The sequence below is a fragment of the Lampetra fluviatilis genome, chromosome 22 (assembly GCF_964198595.1).
Source record: "Lampetra fluviatilis chromosome 22, kcLamFluv1.1, whole genome shotgun sequence".
Classification (NCBI taxonomy): domain Eukaryota; kingdom Metazoa; phylum Chordata; class Hyperoartia; order Petromyzontiformes; family Petromyzontidae; genus Lampetra; species Lampetra fluviatilis.
In genome coordinates, this window is record NC_136296.1 from 7,153,592 (window position 1) to 7,179,502 (window position 25,911).

The 25,911-nt window shown below is 49.3% G+C and overlaps 1 protein-coding gene across 3 annotated transcripts in view; it reads right to left on the reverse strand.

Annotated features, from left to right (window-relative positions):
* The window catches only part of LOC144938475 (phosphatidylinositol 3,4,5-trisphosphate-dependent Rac exchanger 2 protein-like), a 210,679-nt gene that overhangs the window by 166,906 nt on the left and 17,862 nt on the right, over window positions 1-25,911 (reverse strand). For all 3 annotated transcript variants that reach the window (XM_078866327.1, XM_078866326.1, XM_078866325.1), the window contains exons 3-5: window positions 12,606-12,677; window positions 4,344-4,466; window positions 165-269 (exon numbers count right to left, since the gene is read on the reverse strand). In XM_078866327.1, coding sequence (XP_078722453.1) covers window positions 165-269; window positions 4,344-4,466; window positions 12,606-12,677 — 300 coding nt within the window. The remainder of the gene's footprint in view (window positions 1-164; window positions 270-4,343; window positions 4,467-12,605; window positions 12,678-25,911) is intronic.

A 25,911-nucleotide genomic window follows, 5' to 3' on the forward strand; every position in this document is an offset into this window, starting at 1 on the left:
TTTTACGACTCAACGCCCGAAAGTCATCACAGCGACACCGTCTGCTACTCCAGACGCAAAATGATCTGGCTCAGCTACCTCAATAAAAAAAAAAAATCAGTTGTTGCTCTACATCGACATCAACCGCGCCCAGAAAAGAAACGCACGCGCTCGATCTCCCTCACCACGAAAAATGCTCGCACGGACGCAATCTTGTTGAGCTCCAGGTAGAGACGCAGGGCCTTCTCGTGGTTGCTGCAGTACTCCTCATAGATGCGGAACTTCTCTTTCTGCACGAGGAGGAACAATGTCAGTTGAGGGCTCACACCAAAATGCGCTTCACGCAGAACGGACAAAGATCCCCCACTCAGCCGTAAAGGCCTTAAGGCAGAGGTAGCAAACGGGTTTTGATTCCTTACCCGTACCCGGCCGCACCAGGGTCGCAAACGGGTACCTGTACCCGTACCCGGCCGGGCACGGGTAGGGTACGGGTATCGGGTACCTGATTGCGACCTCTGGGATGAAGCCATGTTGCAGGCGCGGGTGGGTTGATTCTAGGAACTTGAATTGTGAGAAGAGCCAAGACGTTGGGAAATGAGTGACAAACAGTGACTCACCAGTGACTCACGGCCTACCCGTACCTGTACCCGGCCGCACCAGGGTCGCAAGTGGGTACACGTACCCGGCCGGGTACGGGTAGCTGGGTATCGGGTAGGGTACGGGTATCGGGTACCCGGTTGCGACCTCTGCCTTAAGGGCAAGTGCAGTCTAGTGGGCGACACGTACGCTTGGCACGGCGCACGAAGCTGTGGTGTGGCCAGCACCACGCCTCATCGCCAATGTTTCGCCGGTGCTGAAGGTTACACACCGCAGCAATGGCTACGGATTTCTGGCCGAGTAAACCTAAAGGAGGGTGGTGGCACAGCGGTGAGTGCACCGCATTATGAGAACGGCGACCTCCGTTTTATTTCCACTCACAGCTGGAATCGTTGGTGAACGGTATCAGACCCGGTCCGAGTGACCTCTTCACTGACCCACAGTGACCAGTATGTCGAGGTACGGCCAAGCAATCCCATAGCCAACACGGACAGTGAGGCCTTCATCCGGCAGTGGATTAATGAAAAAAAAACATAAGGGAGGCCAAGGACGAGTTTAGATACAATTTGGCCACTGATGTTAATCGTGGGCGGGAATCCAAACCGCGTCGCCCGGTTGCAATGTGTGAACCACTGCACCACTGCTTCCAGATTTGAAACAAAGACACATATATTTGGGAGGCATAGCCTGAACATACTGTTGGGGCAAGTGCTTTTAGCGAGCACCTATAAAGGCTAGCACAGCACACGAGGGGGTCGGTGGCCAGCACCACGTCCAGCCACCTTTGTCTCCCCAGTGGCGATGTTTACCCACCGCACCAGGTACTCATTTGACTCGGAGTCGACCTAGGAGAGGCTCAGGATCCGTTTCAGATAATCGTCACTGGTGTTGGCCGTGAGCGGGAATCGAACTCGGGTCGCCAGGTTCGTAGCGCAGCGTAGCGCTAACCCCTCAACTAACCGTGTGCGTGTATCCTGCTTTGGGAAAAAAAACATTGCAGACATTTTTGTATCAGATGTGTGAACTGAACTGTCTACATACTAGCCCAGTGCAGAGTATGCAGACAGATAGGCACTCTAGCAACTGCATGTTGACGTCGTTTATTGTGAAAATTCGGTCACAGTTCCTATGATCACTGTTACATTGCTTTTATGGCTTTATTTTGGTGATTTCGAAAATGTTTTTTGGTTTGTCCACGTTTGTTTGTTGTAGTACGGAGTTAGACTGATGGCCTTAATCTAAGTTGTCTTGTGGTTGTTGTTGTTTGACTTGCATCCCACTGGGATTTTTGCACACAGCGTTGGTGTACGGTGCTTTTTCTGCAATATTTTGCTGTCTTTTCTTGGATTTTCTGTTTGCACACAGTCACACAGTCACTTTAAGATGTTTTCTTATTCATGTTTGTGTTTGTTGCGGTTGCACCCGATTCAAGAGCCGAATGGCTCACAGGGCTCTACCAAATAAATGAAACTGAAACTGAAAACGAGTAAAGTTAAAATGTAAACGCTGTATTTAGTCTGCCAGGTGGCGCAGCAGTAGACCAGGGGAGTGCACGGCAATCGGAAGGGCATGAGTTCAATTCCCAATTAGGGGTTGGCTCGGCCCTTCATTCCTTTGGGGCCAATACACAAAGTACCACTTTGTAGTGACGTCACGAGTTAAAAGACTGCCATAGCAATATGGATTTTTCAATCACTGGCTCAGGACTGTAAACAGGAGAGATGAGCACATTTCTTTCGACTCATCATCATCATCAGTCACCACCCAAACCACTCTCTCGCTCTCTCTCTGTCTCTCGCCTCTTTAGCAGAAGTTTCCCAATCAGCGCGCGCGCCACATGTGGCATCGGCATGGGGAAGCAAAAGCCAGGTGCTCTGCGTCTGTCAAATCTAAAGAGTGACAGGCAACGCAACCCCCCCACCCACCTCTCCCTTCGCAGCACCCTCCCACCCATTTCCTCTTCTCGTTAAATTAAACTCCCAGCAGCAATAAACGTTTCAATTTTTTGTGTTATTGTTCATGCCCAGGTTTCACCTCAATGCCACACGCACAGGGAGGGTTTCTTAGCCAAGCTCACGTTTTCATGAATTCCTGACTTTAAAAACGAAAAAAAATTATCCCCCCCCCCCCATCCTGCCTCCCGTTTCATGTTAATGTATTCCATCAGAGTGCTGACCGACTTTCACAAGTGAAAAAAACGGGGGAGGGGAGGGGGGGTACCCGTTCCAAATTTAAAGCCGTTTTGTTCCAATGTTGCAAATAAAGACCAACAAGCCACAAGTCGGTGGGCTCCATCGAGAGGTGGGAGAGGAATGGGGCGGTCAGGATTATTGTTTAACTTCTATCTCCCACCACGCTCTCCTGGTTCTGCACGCTTTGGGGGTTGACGATGATGATGCACAAGTTGTCCTGTCACGCTCATGAAACGTCAGAAGGCATTGACAGCAGCAGCAGTCACGTGACTGCCAGCATCGAGGCCACGGACGGATTTTCCTGTGGTCAGCCCTTCGAGCGCGCTGGCAATCCCTCAAAGGATTTTGACAAGATGTGCAACTTTTAGGTCGGGAGTCGATGAGCAGTACGCCCTGGCTCGCCCAGGATAAGGCTGACGCCATCTGTTTACATCAGTACAGGGGATAGAGTGTTTCTCCCTCGCTCCCGTGGGTTTCCTCCGGCTGCTCCGGTTTCCTCCCACGAGCATAAACACTCATCGTTCATTGGCCGAAAAAATCTCCTGAAACAAGTGAGTTTCCTCAACGTTCCAAATTTTGGGCGGTGAATTCCTGGGCAAACGTTCATCGAGGTGGTGTCCATCTCCTGATGACAGCAGCGGAGTGGGAATTCCACATTCCCCACGCCGATATTGAGTCTCTCCGTAGCGAAACCATCGCTGAATTCCACTCCCAAAGTGGAACTCATTTTATTGGCCCCAGGGAAGTATTGTCAAGCATTACCCTGCACGTGATGCGTTTCATTTAACAGTTACATCGTGCGTGGCGTTACGATTGCAGACATACCACGACATTTGTCCTCTTAAAAGCGGAACGTTCAACATTGCAGGAAGCAACACGTATTTGTGTTCCTAAATGTTCTAAATGCATAATTATTTATTTTACCTTCTAAACATGATAAAAGCACGCAAACCCATCCATGTGCCACTGTGGACAGAGTGCAAGCCTGACAATTGGACAATCGCGAGTTCAAATCCCACGTCGGGGTTGACTTGGCTCATCATCGCTCTGGGGTTCATAAAACAAGTACCACTTTGTTAGATGTAAAAAATGGTTGTCCTATAGCAGGACTGGTCATCGCCACGAGAATGTGGAATGTTCACCACTGGCAGCGGCATAGCGTACTGGGCATGGGGTCCTTGTGCAAAGAATACAAACGTGGGTCCTCTGTCCGCCTTCTCAACATATTGGTAGCCCCACCAACAAACCCACGAGACACTTGAGCAGCTACCACCACCTGAACTCACAACAATCGCGTGGATATTTGTAGTTTGCGTGTTCTCCCCGTGGACGCGTGGATTTATCTCCGGGTCCTGCGGTTGTTATCTCCACATTTAGAAACACGCGTTCAGAGTATTTGGCTGCTGCAAATTTCCACGTGGTGATAAGCCACTTCGTGGAGCGATCATTTGTGGCCAGGTCGCTTCCGAAAAAGAGCTACGGAGCCCGGTGGGGCTTTCTCCGGTGACTTAAAAAGAGTTTAGTTTAATCTAGTCCTTGAGAGGGAAGTGAGGTGCAGCAGGAAGCGTGGCGTACGAAGTGGATGAAGCAGCCGCCAAGTTGGTGGTGCGGCAGCGGCTCGGGCTGCAGGCACTTCTCGATGGCGGAGAGGAAGTCTCTGTGCACGGACAGCAGCTCCTCCACGTTGGAGAAGAGGACCTGCGCACGCGCGATGAGAGACACGGTCACGCGTGTGATGAGAGACACGGCCACGCGTGTGATGAGAGACACGGCCACGCGTGTGATGAGAGACACGGTCACGTGTGTGATGAGAGACACGGTCACTCGTGTGATGAGAGACACGGCCACGCGTGTGATGAGAGACACGGCCACGCGTGTGATGAGAGACACGGCCACGCGTGTGATGAGAGACACGGCCACGCGTGTGATGAGAGACACGGCCACGCGTGTGATGAGAGACACGGCCACGCGTGTGATGAGAGACACGGCCACGTGTGTGATGAGAGACACGGTCACTCGTGTGATGAGAGACACGGTCACGTGTGTGATGAGAGACACGGCCACGCGTGTGATGAGAGACACGGTCACTCGTGTGATGAGAGACACGGCCACGCGTGTGATGAGAGACACGGTCACACGTGTGATGAGAGACACGGCCACTCGCGTGATGAGAGACACGGCCACGCGTGTGATGAGAGACACGGCCACGCGTGTGATGAGAGACACGGCCACGCGTGTGATGAGAGACACGGTCACGCGTGTGATGAGAGACACGGTCACACGTGTGATGAGAGACACGGCCACTCGTGTGATGAGAGACACGGTCACGCGTGTGATGAGAGACACGGTCACGTGTGTGATGAGAGACACGGCCACTCGTGTGATGAGAGACACGGTCACGTGTGTGATGAGAGACACGGCCACTCGTGTGATGAAAGACACGGCCACTCATGTGATGAGAGACACGGCCACGCGTGTGATGAGAGACACGGTCACGCGTGTGATGAGAGACACGGTCACGTGTGTGATGAGAGACACGGTCACTCGTGTGATGAGAGACACGGCCACGCGTGTGATGAGAGACACGGTCACACGTGTGATGAGAGACACGGTCACACGTGTGATGAGAGACACGGTCACGTGTGTGATGAGAGACACGGTCACGTGTGTGATGAGAGACACGGCCACTCGCGTGATGAGAGACACGGCCACTCGCGTGATGAGAGACACGGCCACGCGTGTGATGAGAGACACGGCCACTCGCGTGATGAGAGACACGGCCACGCGTGTGATGAGAGACACGGCCACGCGTGTGATGAGAGACACGGCCACGCGTGTGATGAGAGACACGGCCACGCGTGTGATGAGAGACACGGCCACGCGTGTGATGAGAGACACGGCCACGCGTGTGATGAGAGACACGGCCACGCGTGTGATGAGAGACACGGCCACGCGTGTGATGAGAGACACGGTCACGCGTGTGATGAGAGACACGGTCACGCGTGTGATGAGAGACACGGCCACGCGTGTGATGAGAGACACGGCCACTCGCGTGATGAGAGACACGGCCACGCGTGTGATGAGAGACACGGCCACGCGTGTGATGAGAGACACGGCCACGCGTGTGATGAGAGACACGGCCACTCGTGTGATGAGAGACACGGTCACGCGTGTGATGAGAGACACGGTCACGCGTGTGATGAGAGACACGGTCACGCGTGTGATGAGAGACACGGTCACACGTGTGATGAGAGACACGGTCACGTGTGTGATGAGAGACACGGTCACACGTGTGATGAGAGACACGGCCACTCGTGTGATGAGAGACACGGTCACGCGTGTGATGAGAGACACGGTCACGTGTGTGATGAGAGACACGGCCACTCGTGTGATGAGAGACACGGCCACTCGCGTGATGAGAGACACGGCCACTCGCGTGATGAGAGACACGGCCACTCGCGTGATGAGAGACACGGCCACTCGTGTGATGAGAGACACGGCCACTCGCGTGATGAGAGACACGGCCACGCGTGTGATGAGAGACACGGCCACGCGTGTGATGAGAGACACGGCCACGCGTGTGATGAGAGACACGGCCACGCGTGTGATGAGAGACACGGCCACTCGTGTGATGAGAGACACGGTCACGTGTGTGATGAGAGACACGGCCACGCGTGTGATGAGAGACACGGTCACGTGTGTGATGAGAGACACGGCCACGCGTGTGATGAGAGACACGGCCACGCGTGTGATGAGAGACACGGCCACTCGTGTGATGAGAGACACGGTCACGTGTGTGATGAGAGACACGGCCACGCGTGTGATGAGAGACACGGTCACGCGTGTGATGAGAGACACGGTCACTCGCGTGATGAGAGACACGGCCACGCGTGTGATGAGAGACACGGCCACTCGCGTGATGAGAGACACGGCCACGCGTGTGATGAGAGACACGGCCACGCGTGTGATGAGAGACACGGCCACGCGTGTGATGAGAGACACGGCCACGCGTGTGATGAGAGACACGGCCACGCGTGTGATGAGAGACACGGCCACGCGTGTGATGAGAGACACGGCCACTCGTGTGATGAGAGACACGGTCACGCGTGTGATGAGAGACACGGTCACGCGTGTGATGAGAGACACGGCCACGCGTGTGATGAGAGACACGGCCACTCGCGTGATGAGAGACACGGCCACGCGTGTGATGAGAGACACGGCCACGCGTGTGATGAGAGACACGGCCACGCGTGTGATGAGAGACACGGCCACGCGTGTGATGAGAGACACGGCCACGCGTGTGATGAGAGACACGGCCACTCGTGTGATGAGAGACACGGTCACGCGTGTGATGAGAGACACGGTCACGCGTGTGATGAGAGACACGGTCACGCGTGTGATGAGAGACACGGTCACGCGTGTGATGAGAGACACGGTCACACGTGTGATGAGAGACACGGTCACGTGTGTGATGAGAGACACGGTCACACGTGTGATGAGAGACACGGCCACTCGTGTGATGAGAGACACGGTCACGCGTGTGATGAGAGACACGGTCACGTGTGTGATGAGAGACACGGCCACTCGTGTGATGAGAGACACGGCCACTCGCGTGATGAGAGACACGGCCACTCGCGTGATGAGAGACACGGCCACTCGCGTGATGAGAGACACGGCCACTCGTGTGATGAGAGACACGGCCACTCGCGTGATGAGAGACACGGCCACGCGTGTGATGAGAGACACGGCCACGCGTGTGATGAGAGACACGGCCACGCGTGTGATGAGAGACACGGCCACGCGTGTGATGAGAGACACGGCCACGCGTGTGATGAGAGACACGGCCACTCGTGTGATGAGAGACACGGTCACGTGTGTGATGAGAGACACGGCCACGCGTGTGATGAGAGACACGGTCACGTGTGTGATGAGAGACACGGCCACGCGTGTGATGAGAGACACGGCCACGCGTGTGATGAGAGACACGGCCACTCGTGTGATGAGAGACACGGTCACGTGTGTGATGAGAGACACGGCCACGCGTGTGATGAGAGACACGGTCACGCGTGTGATGAGAGACACGGTCACTCGTGTGATGAGAGACACGGCCACTCGTGTGATGAGAGACACGGTCACGTGTGTGATGAGAGACACGGCCACGTGTGTGATGAGAGACACGGCCACGCGTGTGATGAGAGACACGGCCAAGCGTGTGATGAGAGACACGGCCACGCGTGTGATGAGAGACACGGTCACGCGTGTGATGAGAGACACGGCCACTCGTGTGATGAGAGACACGGCCACGCGTGTGATGAGAGACACGGTCACGCGTGTGATGAGAGACACGGCCACGCGTGTGATGAGAGACACGGCCACGCGTGTGATGAGAGACACGGTCACGCGTGTGATGAGAGACACGGCCACGCGTTTGATGAGAGACACGGCCACTCGTGTGATGAGAGACACGGCCACGCGTGTGATGAGAGACACGGCCACGCGTGTGATGAGAGACACGGCCACGCGTGTGATGAGAGACACGGCCACGCGTGTGATGAGAGACACGGCCACGTGTGTGATGAGAGACACGGCCACGCGTGTGATGAGAGACACGGCCACTCGTGTGATGAGAGACACGGTCACGTGTGTGATGAGAGACACGGCCACGTGTGTGATGAGAGACACGGCCACGCGTGTGATGAGAGACACGGTCACGTGTGTGATGAGAGACACGGCCACGTGTGTGATGAGAGACACGGCCACGCGTGTGATGAGAGACACGGCCACTCGTGTGATGAGAGACACGGCCACGCGTGTGATGAGAGACACGGTCACGTGTGTGATGAGAGACACTGCCACTCATGTGATGAGAGACACGGTCACGTGTGTGATGAGAGACACGGCCACGTGTGTGATGAGAGACACGGCCACGTGTGTGATGAGAGACACGGCCACTCGTGTGATGAGAGACACGGCCACTCGTGTGATGAGAGACACGGCCATGCTCACCACGAGAGACACGGCAATGCACGCGACGGCTCACACTCAGCCTCTTAGTCCACACAAAAAGCCAAGACAAAGATCGCCCCGTGTAGCCATAAGAGATTGTTGCGGCAAGTGGAGGCGAGTGGCCAGCACCACACCCGACTGCCTTTGTCTTCCCAGTTTGCGATGTTTGCACACCACACCCGGTACTCATTTAAGGTTGAGTCGACCTAGGGGAGGCGTAGAACTGGTTCAGACAATCGTCACTGGTGTTGGCCGCGAGCGGGAAACGAACTCGGGTCGCCGTGTTCGTAGCGCAGCGCTCTGTCTGCTACCTCTCATAACTCACACTCGTGCCACTCTTCACTCACCCTCACTCACCCTCACTCACCCTTCCCGTTACTAACACTCCCGCTAAGCTACGCTCCCTCTCATTCACACTCCCCCCTTCACTGCCCCTTACACTCGCACTCCCCCTCAGTCTCTCTCAATAAAAACTCACAACAAGGCTCAACTCTCACTAATGGAGCTAGAATTTAGGCAAATTAAGTGAGATTTTTTTTTTTTTTTACAGAGATGATCGGCTCTCTAACAGTTGAGAAAGCAGTTCTATTAATCACGGCCACTCAACCCCCGATTCGAACTCTGTCTCTCTCAGCATCGCTGTGCCAGTGTCCTCAATCCTGGGTCACGTGGCCATCACCAAATTAGTTTTTTTTTTTTACAAACTCTGCACTGCGTGTGCTGTACACAAGACACAATTGCACGTCAGAAATAAACCTTCTTACCCAAAGGCTACTGGCCTATATACCACAATAATGAATAAGGAAAAAAAAGGCGTCCATTATCCGGCAGATGCAATGGAACACAACGGTTTGACCCAGAATCTTGAATGCACAGCTGAAGGCTTGAAACGTCATTCGTTCGCTCAACTTGAAAATGTAGGAAAAACATGTCCTCGAAATTCGGCAAGCGAGCATTTTGGATCGCAGGACCACGTTGTTCTAAATCACCGCCAGCCGGCGGGATGCGTAGCGATAACACGTGAGCCTCAAATCAAGAAAGGCCTGGATTCGATTCCCAACTTGGGTGCCTTTTCTGAGTGGAGTTTGTGCGTTCTCCCCCTTATTCTGCGCGGGTTTCCTCCGGATTCCGCACTTTTCTCCTAACCGCCAAAAAAATTAAAATAAACACATAAGCGCATACAATGTAACGGGTAAAGCTGAAAAATGTACCCGCAAACTACCCAATTGGGATTAACACAGCAGCAACGTCGCCCAAACTTGGCTGGACCCTCCCGCAAAAGTGCCTTGAGGCTCAGCGATTGCCTTCCTCGTTAAACGAGCATATTAAATAAACGTAATAATACATCGCGCACAAGGCAGTCCCAGGGGAAACAAGCAGCGTACATGCGTGGGGGGGGGGCAGCACTACCGGCGCGTTCGCAGAGTCAATTTGATGCCATGTTTCATTATTAATGAGATTTGCTTAAATGGACGGAATTAGTCGCATGAAGGAGGATCCGCTCAATTATTTGAGCACACTGCTGCGTGCATGTCTGCCTGCGCGCGTGCGAATGAGCATTTAAAAAAGTGTGAAAACCGAGTCAGATTTAAGCACATTATGAAGGCGTCGCTTTCACGCATCGGAATGGATTAGTGCAACATGATTAATGTACACTGTGATAAACGTACCGTGACCATTAAGACGGAGCAAAAACATGCGTCGCAGTGATAGGCATTCAACGGAAGGGTAAAGGTGCAGCCCTGCAATTGCTTGCTCATGCCACTGCTGGCGGACGAACCTCCACACGAGTGAGCTCGAGCGAGCCCCTCCAGTGAGCATTTGGCCTACGCTGCCACGCTGGCCAGAGGCCTTAGAAGATCCACACTTTACCCCACCACATGAATCCAGTCTATCGATTAAACTAAAGCTAAACTATGACACTATACTACATATATTTCACCAGGTAAGGCCCACTGAGCTAAAAAGCTTTTTTTTTTCAGAAGCGACCTGGCCACAAACGATAGCTGGACGAAGTGGCACATTTAGAAAGGCATTTTTCTATCATTATAATGGAATTGCTTACACACCTCGGAATTGATTCTAAACGTGGAGGGGAAAACCGGAGGACCCGGAGAAAAATCCACGTGACCACGGGGAAAGAGAGAGACACGCAAACTCAAAATATACAGCAGCAGTCGTCAGGGTTGGGATCGAACCCACGAGCTCCTACATACCAGGCGAGGCAGATAGCATCTCGCCAGCTGGGGTACCCCACTAACTGTGGTGAACAGGTTTATACTGCTGGACGGACAGAGGTGGTGGTGGTTGTGGGGGATTGAAGAATCCTGCACCTTTGTTTCATCTTGCCGTGAGGAACTGGCAATCCCTCTGGCTTGTAAGTCCAGAGCGCTAACCATTAAACCGCTTCTGATATGTATATAATATATTAGAAATGACAGCGAAATGTATTTATCTAGAAAAGCCACAGGAGGTTAGGGCATTGTGATGCTTGGCCAATGCATAATACTGCAGTGCATGCGATATGTTTAATTAACCATCGTATGCACTTCATGTGTACCGCGGTGGACTGCTGCGAGATAAATGACTGCGGTGAAATTACATGTGAAAATATTTTCACGCGTACAAGGGGTTCTCCTTAGACTCTTAAAAATCACACTAAAAACCCCGTTCCCCCCACCCACCCCATCCCCTATAAAATGTACATATTGCTTTTAAGAATTCCAACATATGATATTTGGATAGTGGATAATAGCTGAAGGATGACTGTATGGTGATCTCTGGGTGGTGATGGACGGTGATAACGGTCGTCTTGGTGGACGGTGATGATAGTCGATGGCGGAACCGGTGATTGGGGCGGTGGGGTAAATTGGGAAAATTAACAATGCACCCGCTCAACAATTGAAAATCGAGTTTCGCTGCCATGATACGTGCAATGAATCGTGTGCGTTGGAATCAATTGTTTGTGAGTTGTGCAAAGTAAGCACAGGATAATCTAAGGGCAGGTCAATCGATCAATAATGTAAAAACTCACAGCCAACAGGTTCAAGTGTAGCTAAAGCGCAGAATTAAACTTCGTGGCAGAAAATAAGTCGGCGAAAGGTTCTTGTGTGCTTACGATTCAAATGACCAGTTGAACAACATGAACATTATGGGGGTGGGGGGTGTTGGTGAACCGTTAACATGCACAGCGCTCACGTGCATGCTGGCGATGGTGCCTTGTTAGTGTAAGGCAACTACGACGATAATTAATTTAAAAAAAACATTATAATTTTAACAGGTAAGGCCCACTGAGCGATGTGTCTCCTTTTCAGAAACGAAACGACCTGACTATCGCAAATGATAGCTCAACGAAGTGGCTCATCATGTAGAAATGTGTGGCAGTCAAATACTCTAAGCGCATGACGCCGATTCTACACGTGGAGGGGAAAAACCGGAGGACCCGGAGAAGAATCCACACGACCACGGGGGGAAAGAGAGAGAGACAAGCACACTTCAAATACGCAACAGGCCTCAGGCTCGGGATCGAACCCACGACCTCCTGCACACCAGGCGAGGTGGTTAACATCTCCGAGCCACCGTGGCCGGTTGTGCCGCAACATCTCTCTCGACGAGCTTCACGGAGTTTTTACCACGCGGTGTCCGACGTTCTGCTCCACGTGCTGGGCTAATTCTTCAGCAACCGAACCGAAGAGGAGGCGGAGGGAGAAGAATAATAAGAGGCTCCGAGCCCCGTGCGAGACAGCGTGCGGTTGACACTGCGGGGGTCGCGACCCAACAACAACAACAACGCTGGATATACAGACGCCTCGACTTGCGCGAACGACTCACCGCGATCGTCTCGTCCGTGATGTGCTTGTCAGTCTTGGCAGCCGCGCATTGCCTCATCCGCTGCAGGAACGCCTGCCAACGACGCAGAGACACAGAGACGGGAGTCGGCGTGGAGCGAGCGAGAGCCGAGCCATGCACACAGCAGCAGCAGCGGCAGCAGCGGTGGCAGGAGCGGCAGTTGCCGGAACAACCCTCATCCAAACACAACAGCCCAGGGTACAGTTTTAAAGCAACAGAGAGCCCGCATTACTTCTGCCCTTCGTAATAAGTACTTCATATGAACATGAGCAATTGTTGTAATGCTTTGTTTTTAAATCTCAGTGGCCTTCTTTCTTAATACACCTTCAGTAATGCACAGACGAGGGTTTCAGGGTAAGCGAAAGTCGGAGCGACGCATGTTAGCATTTGTCGATGCATTCAGATGGCCTCTGCCTTTGCACACATGGTGTGCAGAGCGTGCACGCTTGCACGATTGTAGACACACACACGCACGCACGTGCAATGACAACAGACGGAAAATGACTCGTATAAAGATCGTTGAACGATGCAGCCAAAAGTGTGTAAATGCTTAGCCATCATAAAGTAACACCGTTACCACAGAACCGTGCGTTCAGACAATGATTGGCACATCAGCTTTCTGTTGAGCACCTATAGGAGACACAAGTATACATATAGTGCATTACAATTAGATGGACAATCACAGCCGTGTGTTAATCCACTGCTGGATGAAGGCAATCCGATGCGTTTTGGTCATTGGTGATTTTGACCATACTTCACCAAGCTTATGAGTACGAGTTGATAAAGGGAAGACCTACTGCTCGGTTATCACTCGCCGCTGGCGTTAGCCGTTAGAGGGAATCGAACTCAGGTCACTGGGCTCAAAGCGCATTGTGCTAACCACTGCACCACCGCTCTACCCTCGCAGTATATCGATGTGCATACATGTGGTGCATGTGTGTTAATTTTGGGTGTGATGATGCAAGCATTAGATATTGATTATTCCGCTCGCTACACGAGCAATAAGTCATGTGTTTAAGAATCAATGTTTTTTTCTGTTCGTAAGGGTTGTATGTCACATGGTAATGTGACCTCTGCAGTGACTCAAGGTGCTCCAATTTACCACAATGTTAAAAAGGGAATTGATTATTCATCAAATCATGACCCTGCATCGTGGAGGATTGAATCATTACACCTTTAGCATAACTATCATTCAGAAGATAAAACATTCAGGCCATTTTCATTTTCCCCTTTGGATGAAGTCCTTTCCATGCCACGTTAATCATGGCAGTTTTTTTTTTAGCCATACTTCACCACGCTGGTCAGTGCAGGTTCACGGAGGTCAGGACTGGTCCTGCTGTAACTCACCATCGGGGTTAGCCGTGGCTGGGAATCAAACCCGGGTGACAGCGGCTCACAGCTCAGCGTGCTAACCACTGCACCACCACTCCCCCCCCCTTCCCCCCCCCACAGATGATAAAGGGAGTGCCAAAACCCCATTTGAACGATCCCACAAACGACACGGTTCCAGTAATAAAAGCAGACATTAAATAAACATCTCGAGTATAATGTACTAACTGTGAATAGACGGAGCAGATGTAGGCTCACATCTGCCGAATAATAGTCCTTACATGACCCCGAATCTCGGGAGATTTCGGTTTCGGTGATGTAGTTTTGCGAGTGTACATTCGTTTTTCTCAAGAGTGGAAGCGGGGATTATTTTTGTTTTGCTACTCTGCAGTTTAGGGAACACAGCGTCTCTATCCACAAACGTCACCGCCTCTCGTCATGTTCCCTGAAGCCCGACCCTGACAGAAAACAGACCCCTTGAGCACTGGCAGAACCATCCGAGTCTGCCACAGGTTCTGACTTAAGTTATTATTTCCACTGGAGCGGGCAGTGTGAAATATAGTACACCACACTTCATAGATAAGATCTGCTTAGGCACTAGACTTCCCCCCCCACTCTCTCCTTCTTTCTGGTCTGCCCGTCGCGTGAACCCACGATCTTGGGAGGGGAGAGAGAGATGCTCGCTGCGTGGACACGGCCCCCCCCACCCTCCTTCCTAAACGGCAATGATTTACGATGAACCCCAAGAGCCGCTCATCAATCCATCAATCGGTTGCGGAATTTCCTTGAGGAACAGACACGGGTGCACGTGCACTTCGATATTACGCAATACACGTCACCTTCACTTTGTGCGGGTGGGGGGGGTGTTTTTGTTTAAGGCGTGTTGCGTAGATTCCTGACAACAACAACAATCACGACAGAGTTATTTTGCCTAAAGTGAACATATCTCTAAAAGGTGGCGTTTCAGGCCATTGCTTTCTCTCAGCTAAGAGGAGGGACTATTGGCCGAAACGTCATCTATTATAGATTATATATATACACACACACGCATGTTTCCTTTTTGGCAGTGTTGACAAATGTGTTGAAATGTTGTTGCTTGCGCTCACGCACCACTCGCAATGCAGCATAACCAAATAAACAGCATACGTTTAGAAATCACCACCACTCGCTACAAATATTACATTTTGACTTAAGACGTTCGTGACGGCAAATAATTCATATTCTTTGGTTCTTTCGGTAAAGTCACGTAGATAGAAAAAATAATAAAAATAAAGTGAATATTAATAAAGTGAAATAAAGTGAATATTCACTTTATTGAATATTGAATATTCACTTTATTTGTATTATTATTTCTATCTACGTGACTTTACCGAAAGAACCAACGAATACAAATATTAAATTATGCTGGGCCCGTGGATGCATTTGTGGATTTGCCCCAAAAACACATCGGAGAGCTACACTGGGGCACAAGCGCGCAAAACCTACGAAGCGTCGGTTTGCTGCCGCTAGATTGTGTTGAGCTTAAAGTGCACACGTTCACGATTTCCCCACGTAATAATGTTTTGATATAAATATTTTTTGAAAGTTACAGCTCTTTGTTAACTCTAGGCCTCTCCATTCCAAGTGAGTCGTAGGGGGTGGGGGGCTGCTTGCCCATACTTCACCATGCTGGTCAGGGTCCATTGGTTAAAGGGTAGCCAGGACCTATTTAAGATATCACTTACACACCGATGTTAGCCATGGTCGAGAATCACTCAGTTTTCCGGGTACAAATCATAACTTTCAATCCACTGTATGACCGCTCATCCCCCTAATAATTTGTAAATGTGACTTTAAAAAAAGACTTATGCTAATTTAAAATGTTAATTCAATCGTGTGTTTAATTACATTCACTTTAAAGGTCTTTAGAGTTCAGGACCTCATCGCTTGCTGACGTTTCGTCAACGCGGGGTCTCTCTCTGTCCGGGCGAATTGATGTTTCATTTGCTAGAATCAAGGATCCACGTGCTGACAATAATCACCACCCCCCCATGGTGTGTCCCCATCACCACCACCCCCTCCCCCCCCCATGGTGCAAGAGAGAGAGAGAGATGTTGGGGTGCTACAGTCTCCTCAAATGCCCCCCTCAACCCGAGGCTTCCGTCAACACGGATGAACGGACCTCGATTCAGTATAGCGGCAAAATTGCTTCAACATTTCAATTTATCCTGGAATAAACCCCCATCGACCCCGGGGCGTCACGGCGACCGATTTAACTTCCATGTTAACACGCTCAAGCGCCTTCTCGCAAATTTTTTTTTTCATACATCTCATTAATTTACTTATTTCCTAATTAATGCTCAGTTGGCCTCCGGCTGCTTCGTGCAAAAAATGCAATCGACAAAGAGTAAATCAATGGAGGTGCACTCCACTGGGTCACGGGGGCCACGGGCACGAGAGCGTGCTGGGTTTTGAAGGCAAAGGGTCGGGACCGAAGCGTTTTTTTTGGGGGGGGAGATTCAAGTTTCAAGTTTCATTTATTAGGTATAGCCCTGTGAGCCATTCGGCTCTTGAATCGGGTGCAACCGCAACAAACAAAAAAACAAAAACATGAACAAGAAAACATCTTAAAGTGACTTTGTGCAAACAGAAAATCCAAGAAAGGAGATGACGATCGTTATCGCGAGTGACCAATTTTAGTTTTTGTTGTGTGTGTGGCTTCGGCTGAAAACGTGAGCCGCAGCACCGCCCTCCTGAATTCGGAGGCTTGGTTCCGCTGAAGCCCGCTATGATCGCCATGACTCGCACGTGTCCCCGATTGGCTGCTGCTTTGTTAGTTACTCGCTGAAAGTGAGTCACAGCCAGAGGTCGCAACCGGGTACCCGATACCCGTACCCTACCCGATACCCGTACCCTACCCGATACCCGGCTACCCGTACCCAGCCGGGTACGGGTAGCCATTTGCGACCCTGGTGCGGCCGGGTACGAGTACAGGTAAGGAATCAAAACCCGTTTGCGACCTCTGGTCACAGCCTCCCCCGCAACACAGAGCGACACACAAACAAACACACAGGAAGGGACCGTGTTGGCAGGTGTGGGCACAACAATAACAACAGCAAGCGCCACGCAATTTGACATCATAAACACTGCCTGAGAACACAACAACAAAAAATCGATAGCTAAAAACACGCACATTTCTGTAATAATGCAGCGTTGATGATTAACCTATGGGCTATATTAGGTGTTGACCAATAGTAGGGTTTAATTTCTTACTCTCTTTTTTCTGTAACGTTGCTAGGCTGGCCTGGAGTGTGGATTGTCGGCATAAGGCACTATCACTAGATACAAAGCATTTCGATGCTGAATAATCTTTAATTTTGTACCAAATACAGTATTTCTAGAATCCTATGAAGAGGTTTATAAATGAGGACAGAAGAGGGCTAAGATAGCTGCAGGGTGGTAAATTAATTCCGGCTGAAGTTCACATTTCGTGTTAATCAGCCGTCGTTTACATCAAGGCAGATGCGCATTATGGAGGCAAAGGCTGGTTCTACCCTTGCAGAGTAGCTTCTGGCGAGAATGAATCTTGCCACAGACACAGACAGTCTGTACAGATTTAAATGCAGACCTCGTATTTGACGAGCCAACATTCTGAATCGAGCAGTAATGTTAGCAGCGGAAGGGAATTCTCCGGATATGTTATTGGCTTTGAGAGGATGGTTTTCTAGAACAACGTTTGCTTGGTCTGGACATACATATTTTTAATTACTTGCCATAAAATTATTTTATATTACATGTAATTTTCTTCGTAGTTATGCCAATCGTGATCAGAGAGCTTTGGCAACCGATTAGCACCAGCAATACCCTCTCTACGGATAAACAATATCAGCTCTTGACTTTACAACGCAGGCGATTAACACAGATCAGTGACTGAGAAGTGGACAAAAAAAACGAAGCGTCTCTCCGACTCTGTTTGTAGAGTCTTGCTTGAGATGTTTGGCTGAATACTGGGAAGGCAATCCCCCACACAAGCGGATGACTCTCGGGCAAGTGCCGACAATTGGAGTCGTAGATTAAAACCACGTACTTAGAGGCCCGCGAGCGAGTGGGAATCTATCATTTAAAAGACACATATGTATGTTTGAACTTCTTTCGCACCGTGTGTAGCCATCAGTGCTAATCGAAGGTGCGGGGGAAGGGCAATAAAGTAAACACGAAAAGCAATTCCAAAGAATTTACGGAAATATGTAAAGTAAATGTAATAAATTATTTAAACGTGTGGTGTAAATGTTTAGCTTTTCAAGGACCCGAAATCCATACAGCATGAGATTATATATATAGAAAGACAAAGATACCCTTATATAGCCGTTGGGGCAAGTGATGTTAGCGAGCACATATTAAAAGGCTGTTACGGTGCATGGGATGGTGGTGTGTGGCACGGTCACCACCGCCTTTGCCTCCCCCCATGCTAACGGTTTGCACACCGCACTCAGTGCTCTTTACCAATGCAGTGAAGCACACTGCAAAACAGCGAAGATTGGCACATTTTTGTAATAATTTAATATTGAATCCAATTAAGTTAAAGTGTATTGTGTTTAACTAGGTGAGGACTCACGTGACCAGCATGAGTCTCAATTGTAAGAATGACCTGACATTTTTCCAAAAGTCACCTGACCACCATGACCTGAAATTTCAGAATCAAAACACACGCAAAAAAACCTGCACGTATGAAAATTGTTGTAAAAAAACTATTTCAAGCAGGCCTTTGTCAATACGCCGATGGACGAGGGCTAAAACAAAGTTTGGTTGGTCATACTTCACCATGCCGGTCAGTCAAATCTGTTAATGACGAGTTGGCACATACGCCGCTGCGGCTTGCAACGGCCCTCGTCTATGGCAGAGGAGGAGGGCCCATTGCCCATAACGTTGACGAACGTTCACGTACCTTAACCTTCGACGAAGAGCAGTGGCGGTGTTATCGACGGATACATTTATACGTTTGCTGAAGCAGCAGCGATTTATTTTGGCATCTACCGAACACGCGTGAGAATGAATAATTGTTAAAGTCAATGAGACGACTGCAGGTTAGCTGCGGTCACAACACAGGGCAATTACCCTCCTCCACCAAGCCCCAACCACTCTCCCCGCCCCCCCCCCCCAGAAACTCTCAAATCTTCAGACTCCTTTCCAGACACAGCCAAGCCGCCTGCCCAACCTCTCCCCAAACTAATTCATCTCCTCTACCCCCAGTGAGGCCCCCCCCTCCCCTTCCCCAACTCCCCCAGAGAATGCTTCAGTCAATGAGTGGTTGTTAAAACTAGCGATGGAAACTCATGACATGTCGTCTTGCATGCAAAAACAAAGAGAGGAGAGGGAAGAACAAAAAACCACACGAAGTACGGCAGAGAGAGCAGCATAGAGCGGGGGGAAATAAATCCCATTAAGGGCCTTTGCTTGGCAAAAAAAAAGCCACTGCCAGCACCAACAACAGCACACAGTTCATTAATTAATTAATCACATTCTACGCGTTCATTAATGCATGCACCCAACTTCAATTTACGAGTCCATTTGTTTATGATTTCTTATTAAAATCAAATTTAAGGAAATAAGTTGTGGGGAAGGTTTTTTTTTTGTTTTTTCGGGAAGGGGGGGGGCGGCGGGGGGATTTACCGACATGCAGGAGCTCGCAGGACAACTTTGGCTCCATTCACTCGACGTTTAAATTCGCTCCCGGTGAGCGCAAGCGGCACCTGATTTGATGGACAGCGTGACAGCGAACAAGGCCGGCGAGTCAAACGACGGCCAGGCAGGCGGCGAGAGGCAACAACACGCGTGAGCAAACGCGAATCAAAGCGGAGGTGCCATGGCAATGAATTTCAGAATCAGGATCATGAGTTTATTTTCCGTGTAAAAGCCCGTTGAGCTAAGAAGATCTTGTGCAAGGGCGTGCGCTCAGCGGACCCTCCCCTGCCCGCTGGTGCAGCAGCACTCATCAAGCAGTGGGTTGAGAATGGCCATTACGACAGAGTCACAGGTAAGGGCTAAAAGGTAAAGATTAAAAGGGTAATTCTAGATTTGAAGCTTTCGTGACTGCAAGGATACATATTCTTAGGTTTTTTCGGTAAAGTCACGTAGGTAAAAAATTAAAATTAATAAAAGTCAAATAAAAAATAAAATAAAAATCACGACGTTTCGGAGGCAACACAAGCTTCTGTCTTCAGGTGGAACCGTCACAGCACGATTGCTGTATCAAGTGAGAGCTAATGAATGAACAACGAGAGAGAGAGAAAAATGTACATAACAGGAAAATGATGATCACAGAGAAAATAAATAAAAATAAGAAAATCCGTTTGGTCTCCATACCCCAGACCACAATTGCAACATTTCACCACTTTGTACTGTGTCTTCCTTCGCACTGATCGACTTAGGAATTCCCTCCGATTGTCTCCTATCCCAAAGGCTCTTTATAACCATTTTCAATAAAAAAAAAGTATTAACGTTTATTGAGAACAACTTTTACAGTGCTTTTGTTACTGGACACTTGGCCATTGCGACCATTTGAGCCTGTGCTTAGCATTACAAAATAAACGATGGATGGATGGAAAAATTGCTACATTCTCACCTGGATTCAAGGTCAAGAGGTCATCATGGCAATGCCATCACTTCCTTCCTTCTGATATATCTTGCAGCTGTTGCAAAGTCAATATTCAACCTGCATAGTCTGTTCTAACGGTGTCTCACCATCTGGCGTAATGCTCCTCGTACACAAAAACAATATTACAACTCTCTTACACTTAAAAAACCTTTTTTTTTATCCCTCCCAGTTAGTGTTTAATGGACATTTGGATTCAGTGCTTGGACAATGTGAACGCAGGTGCCTGTGAATGGAACCTCTAGTTTATATATATATATTTTCATTTTGTATTAATTAATACTCTAATTCTGTATACTGCTGTTTTTGGTTATTAAGGCTAAGTCTACCTGTGCAACTTTCGGGGTCCCAGGTATCCCCTGAGAAGATGCCCTCTTCGTCTCAATGGGCTCTCACGTGATGATAAATAAAGTCTACCCACCTATCCAATGTCTCCCTCCCGCCTTGGTGACCTGGGGCCTCTGGGTGCCCACACCGACGCCCATCTAAATAGCCGTGCAGCACACGTCAAACACCCCCCCCCCACCCACCGCAACCTCCCGAATTACATCCGCGTCGCTGCCTTCAATCACACGTTGCTGCGGCGAAAACTGAGCTCGAAAAATACAGGTCAGAGGTCGTCGATTTTGATCTCCCGGGCATGGCGGGTTGAAGCAAGTTTCTGAGATCGCCCCACCTCTGCGCAACGCAGCAGCGTGCATGGGTGCACCGCAGTTCGTTGATTGGCAGGCCGCGCGTGGTGGGTTAAAAGGGTGGGCACTCTAACCTCTTCCAGGGTTGCCTGTGTGGCAAAGAAGAGTAGGGCAAAATAGCCTTTAGAGGGCTTCTCTAGAGCTCCCTCTAGTGGCAGTCCTTCTGCCAGCACTTGCATTGAGTAAGCAATTGCAGGGCTGCACCTTTACCTTCACCTCTTTCAACCGCAAACTTTCAAGTTTGCGTACCCGCCACCACTATGAAATTCCTAGCATCCTCAGCGTTCAGCATGCCCTTGGGTTATCCCCAACATTATTTTCCATAATCCAAGCCGTGCAAACCCTCCCAACGATGTTGCTTTTTTCCCCGTGTCCAGCGATGTTATTCTTTCACGCCAGGTGTCAATTGGGAACGTCGATTTGGTTAAAAATAAAATTTGCACCGCGCGTGAGCGATGATTGATAGGCAAAAGGAAAGGTAGACCGTTGGAGGGTCACGGGACCAGCATTTGAAAAGCACTCGCGGCAACCCATGGGGCCGGCCAGATTTCACCGGGTTTATTCGATCCCTGATCCTTCGGTTTCCTCTGGGGGGAACTCACAACAGCACGTGGCAACTTCTGTACACTCGCTGCGCTATAAATTCATTGAAATGCAACTTTGGCTTTTGGATACAAGGAAAGATTAACGGTGGGGGGCGGCGGGGAGACGGCGGGTGAGGGGGGGTGAGGGGCGGAGATCGGATTTAATTTAATCGAGTCAAAGAGGCATCTTGCAAGGGAAAAATGCCTTGGAAAATATTTATATATGATAAGTTTGATAACAGTGTACCTAATCAGGCAATACGCCGAATTTTTTCTCTCTCACATTTTTACTTAAATTTCCCCGCGGAGTTGGGGAATGAAGCGTGCCGCTTGCTTGAAATCGGTAAGAGGTCTGCCCAAGCAAACACAAAATACGAGCGAGTAACTTAACACGAACGCAGCCCAGGGTCGGGGAGGAGATTTTTTTTTGTTGGTGGTGGCGGTGGTAAAAAGCGGCAGACTGATAAAAGTGGGTTCCAATGCGAAGAGACAGCAGACCACGTCATCTGGAAAAGCTTAGCGGGATTTGAGGTGGACAGCAAAAGGGATTGACAAGGAGTTGCAACTGACGGTTTAGGCGACCGTTTATGCAAAAACGTTGATTGAGTAAAATTATTCCCTTTTTTCCCAAAGTGCACTGCGGCCGACACCTGGTAAGCACATGAGTGTAGTGCCTGAGGCTGACAAGGAAAGCTGGATCACCGAAAACCCAGGGACTGAACGTGGCTTACAGGGCAACAAGGTCCCACCATGACGAAGGGCGCATTGTAGACAGCCTCCGATCTCCGATGTTCTGCCTTAAAAATCGACGCCATTTTTCACATCACTTTTGGGTGCAAAAAGCAAATGTCCACGACGGATTGTGACACTGTTGAAAAATCTCACCGGAGGAAGGTTTTTGTTTTGTTTTGTTTAAACATAGAGGCATATATGTATTGCGGCCATATGCTGACGACGAAAAATGTAATTGTACGCAAACACAAAGGAGCGCAGCAGTTTGGCGTTGGTGTCATTTTACGCCGGCCATCCGTTGCCATATGTCAAGTGAGCTAGCAATCCATCTATCCCGTCCCATACAACAAACGGTATTCCATCCACCCAGGGTCGCCTCTGTTCAGAGTGCATCTATACAACAATCCATCAACTGGACTTCATCCAAAGGTCCATTACTGCGTTAAACAACCGATGGAAAACGAACACGCACGGACCGAGTATCTGATTTCAGTTTTCCAACGTTGCGAGCGAAACGAAAAAAAGCTCATCAGGTGACCTATTTTCCTTGAATGGACTAACGGCAAAAGGTCAAAATTATATGAGACCGTGGTTTATATATATGTGTGGCTCATGACCACACCCAACCCACACACACACAAAAACAGCATTGGGTTAATCCTAATTTCTTTGGAATCCCCGAACATTTTCCAGACAAAAGTAAGTTTGCCTAATGTAGACATATAGTGTCTATGTTATTCACATCATAAAAAAACACTACAGGACAATCAAACGCTGTTCCATTAGGCAAAGCAATTCAGGGTGGTGTCTAATAAAGCAAAAAAATGTGCTCGCCGTGCATTTTAAAAGTGCTATTGTCATCGATGCCAGGAAAATTCCGAGAATGCATTGCATCAGTTTTGGCACAAACAAGCAAGTTGATCGTCATCTTGCCAAACGTCGGTGGTTTTAATGTTTACGGCCGTACAATCTACACAATCGTCGTGTTGAGTTTTTTTCATTTCACCAAATAATCCTGCGTGCTTTCTTCTGAAGCGACGGGACGTAACACGGGCGTGGCATTGCTCACAGGTTGCCTAACAGTTTGAATGTTTACCAAGAGCCTGAAATGAATTTGCGTCTCGATGTACTGCCATTGCAATGTGGAGCCCGAGTCAAGGGCAAACTTCGTTTTCTTTTCATTGGAAAAACAGGTTGGGTTGAATGAGCATCAACTGTGCCCTGCAGTACCTGTCAGTGTGGATCACCATCGCCATCATCATCAGCAGCCAGTGTCTATCCACTGCTGGACAGCCCAACCCCTTACGGTCCCGGGATGTCACGATCCATCTCGCTCCTGCACACGAGCCGACGCCATTGCTCCTTCTCTGCAGCGGGGGGAGGGGTCAACCGCTCGGGTCCATTCTGTCCTTTGGCTGCCATTCCCTAACCACTCTTGCCCACGGGCAATCGTCCCCTTCGAGCGATGTGTCCTGCCCCAGCCTCTGTTCTCCGTTCCACGTGCTCCGTGCTCCCTGCGTCTCGGTGTAATTTTAGCGGGGCCTTCGTCTCTGCTTAATTTCCCATACTTTTCAGTGTTTATTCTCTAATTTTGTTGTCGGCCAGTGGTGGCACAAGTGCATCAGTAAACTGAGAAAATAAATCCTAAGGAAGCCTCAAGACGCACAGGGGGGCCAAACTAATGAAAACATAGAAAGCTAACGCTAATTGAGCTCGGAAAAAAGTCAATTAATCGCTCATCTCTATGTTGTCTGCATCTCTTCTCCCATTTAACTCCATCTCTCTCCTCTATCTTGTCTGCCGTATATCTCTCCTCTGTCATCTCACGAGGAGTTTATTCGTTTGAAGTGGGAGGACCCCGAATAAAATTCTGCTTAGGGCCACCCCAATGGGCCATCACCACCACTGTTTCATTTATTATAATAGTTGTCAGCAATGTGTCCCTGAAATATGAATGTTCATGCACTCGCGTTGCACTGCAATGGCATGAATGTAAAGCTTTGTTGTGAGTTATTGAGCATTGTAATCTTGCAGCGAGGCACTCACAATTTTAAGCTTTTCGCATGAATCGCAAATCAGTGTGTGCACATAATCAGATGCCATTTCCCCCAGGGCTAGAACAGCTGTAGACTGAGCACCGCAGCTCACCAGAGCCCGGGACACGGATGCGTTCAGACAAACGGACTCTCCGCGAGAACAATAAATGCTTGCAAATGGGAAGCGATGTTGGCAAACAGAACTTGACCTCCCCGAAGTGAAAAAAGACCGAGAAAGGGTACCGTTGCAATTATTTTAATACAAATGCATAACCAGTGAGTGTACACATCACCATATATTTAAAACAATGCACGATAAAAATGTGGCCAAAAAGCACGCAGCCTCGGTGTGATTTGCAAAGAAACATCAAATTGTTCCAGAAATACTGCATCCGAATCCTCTAGTCTAAGGTTACCATCACATTATTTTTTTATGTGAACAACAATTTGCCTTAATTGATTTTTAATGAGACCTAAGACAAAATGAACAACAATGCCGTTCTTCGGGAACTGCTGATGGTGCCTGCGTAATGCACAATGGGTACGCAAGTTTAACACCGTAGGCCTTTGCGACCAATATTATTTAAGAACGAAGCTGGAGGATTTCAAAACACATATCTGGTTGTCGCCTGATGATGCTAGTTGTAATTACTGGCGAGACGTCGAACTAAAATTGTAAATGTTGTGGGTTTCCTCTTCAACGCTACTGTATTAGTAATGAATTGGGAAGTTATGTTTCCGTCACAAACCTTACTAATTGGCTGTGTCGGGTAGTGGCGGGTTCAACACACATTTATATTTACGCGATCTACCCCAAAAGACCTCTATTACGGACAATTGGTACGTGCACTTTGTACACGTTCCTGTGAGTATAGTTTTAAACGTACGCTTCATCGTCCAGAAATATTTTCCATTTTGTTCTCGTCACTGACGGATTTCACGATCACCGCATATTCTAAATCCCTGAGACCTTGGTTCAATTCACGGTCACGATGGCACAAGAATAAGTGACCATTTGGTACATGGCTTTGGCCCTGGCCTCCCCTAGGTTTGATCAGAATTAAACAAGTACCGTAAACGAGCGCATGAAGAAACACCATCTCAAGGACCAGGACAAACGTGACGAGGCACACAGGGTTCCAGTAAACCATGCCATCACGTGGCATAGCAAACTTAACAGGTGCTCGCAAATGCAACTTGCCAATAAACAAATTCAGCTTAAAGAAAAATCAAGAAAACTGCCTAGCCCGGCGTGCACATTACAGTTGGAATTTAACATCAAAT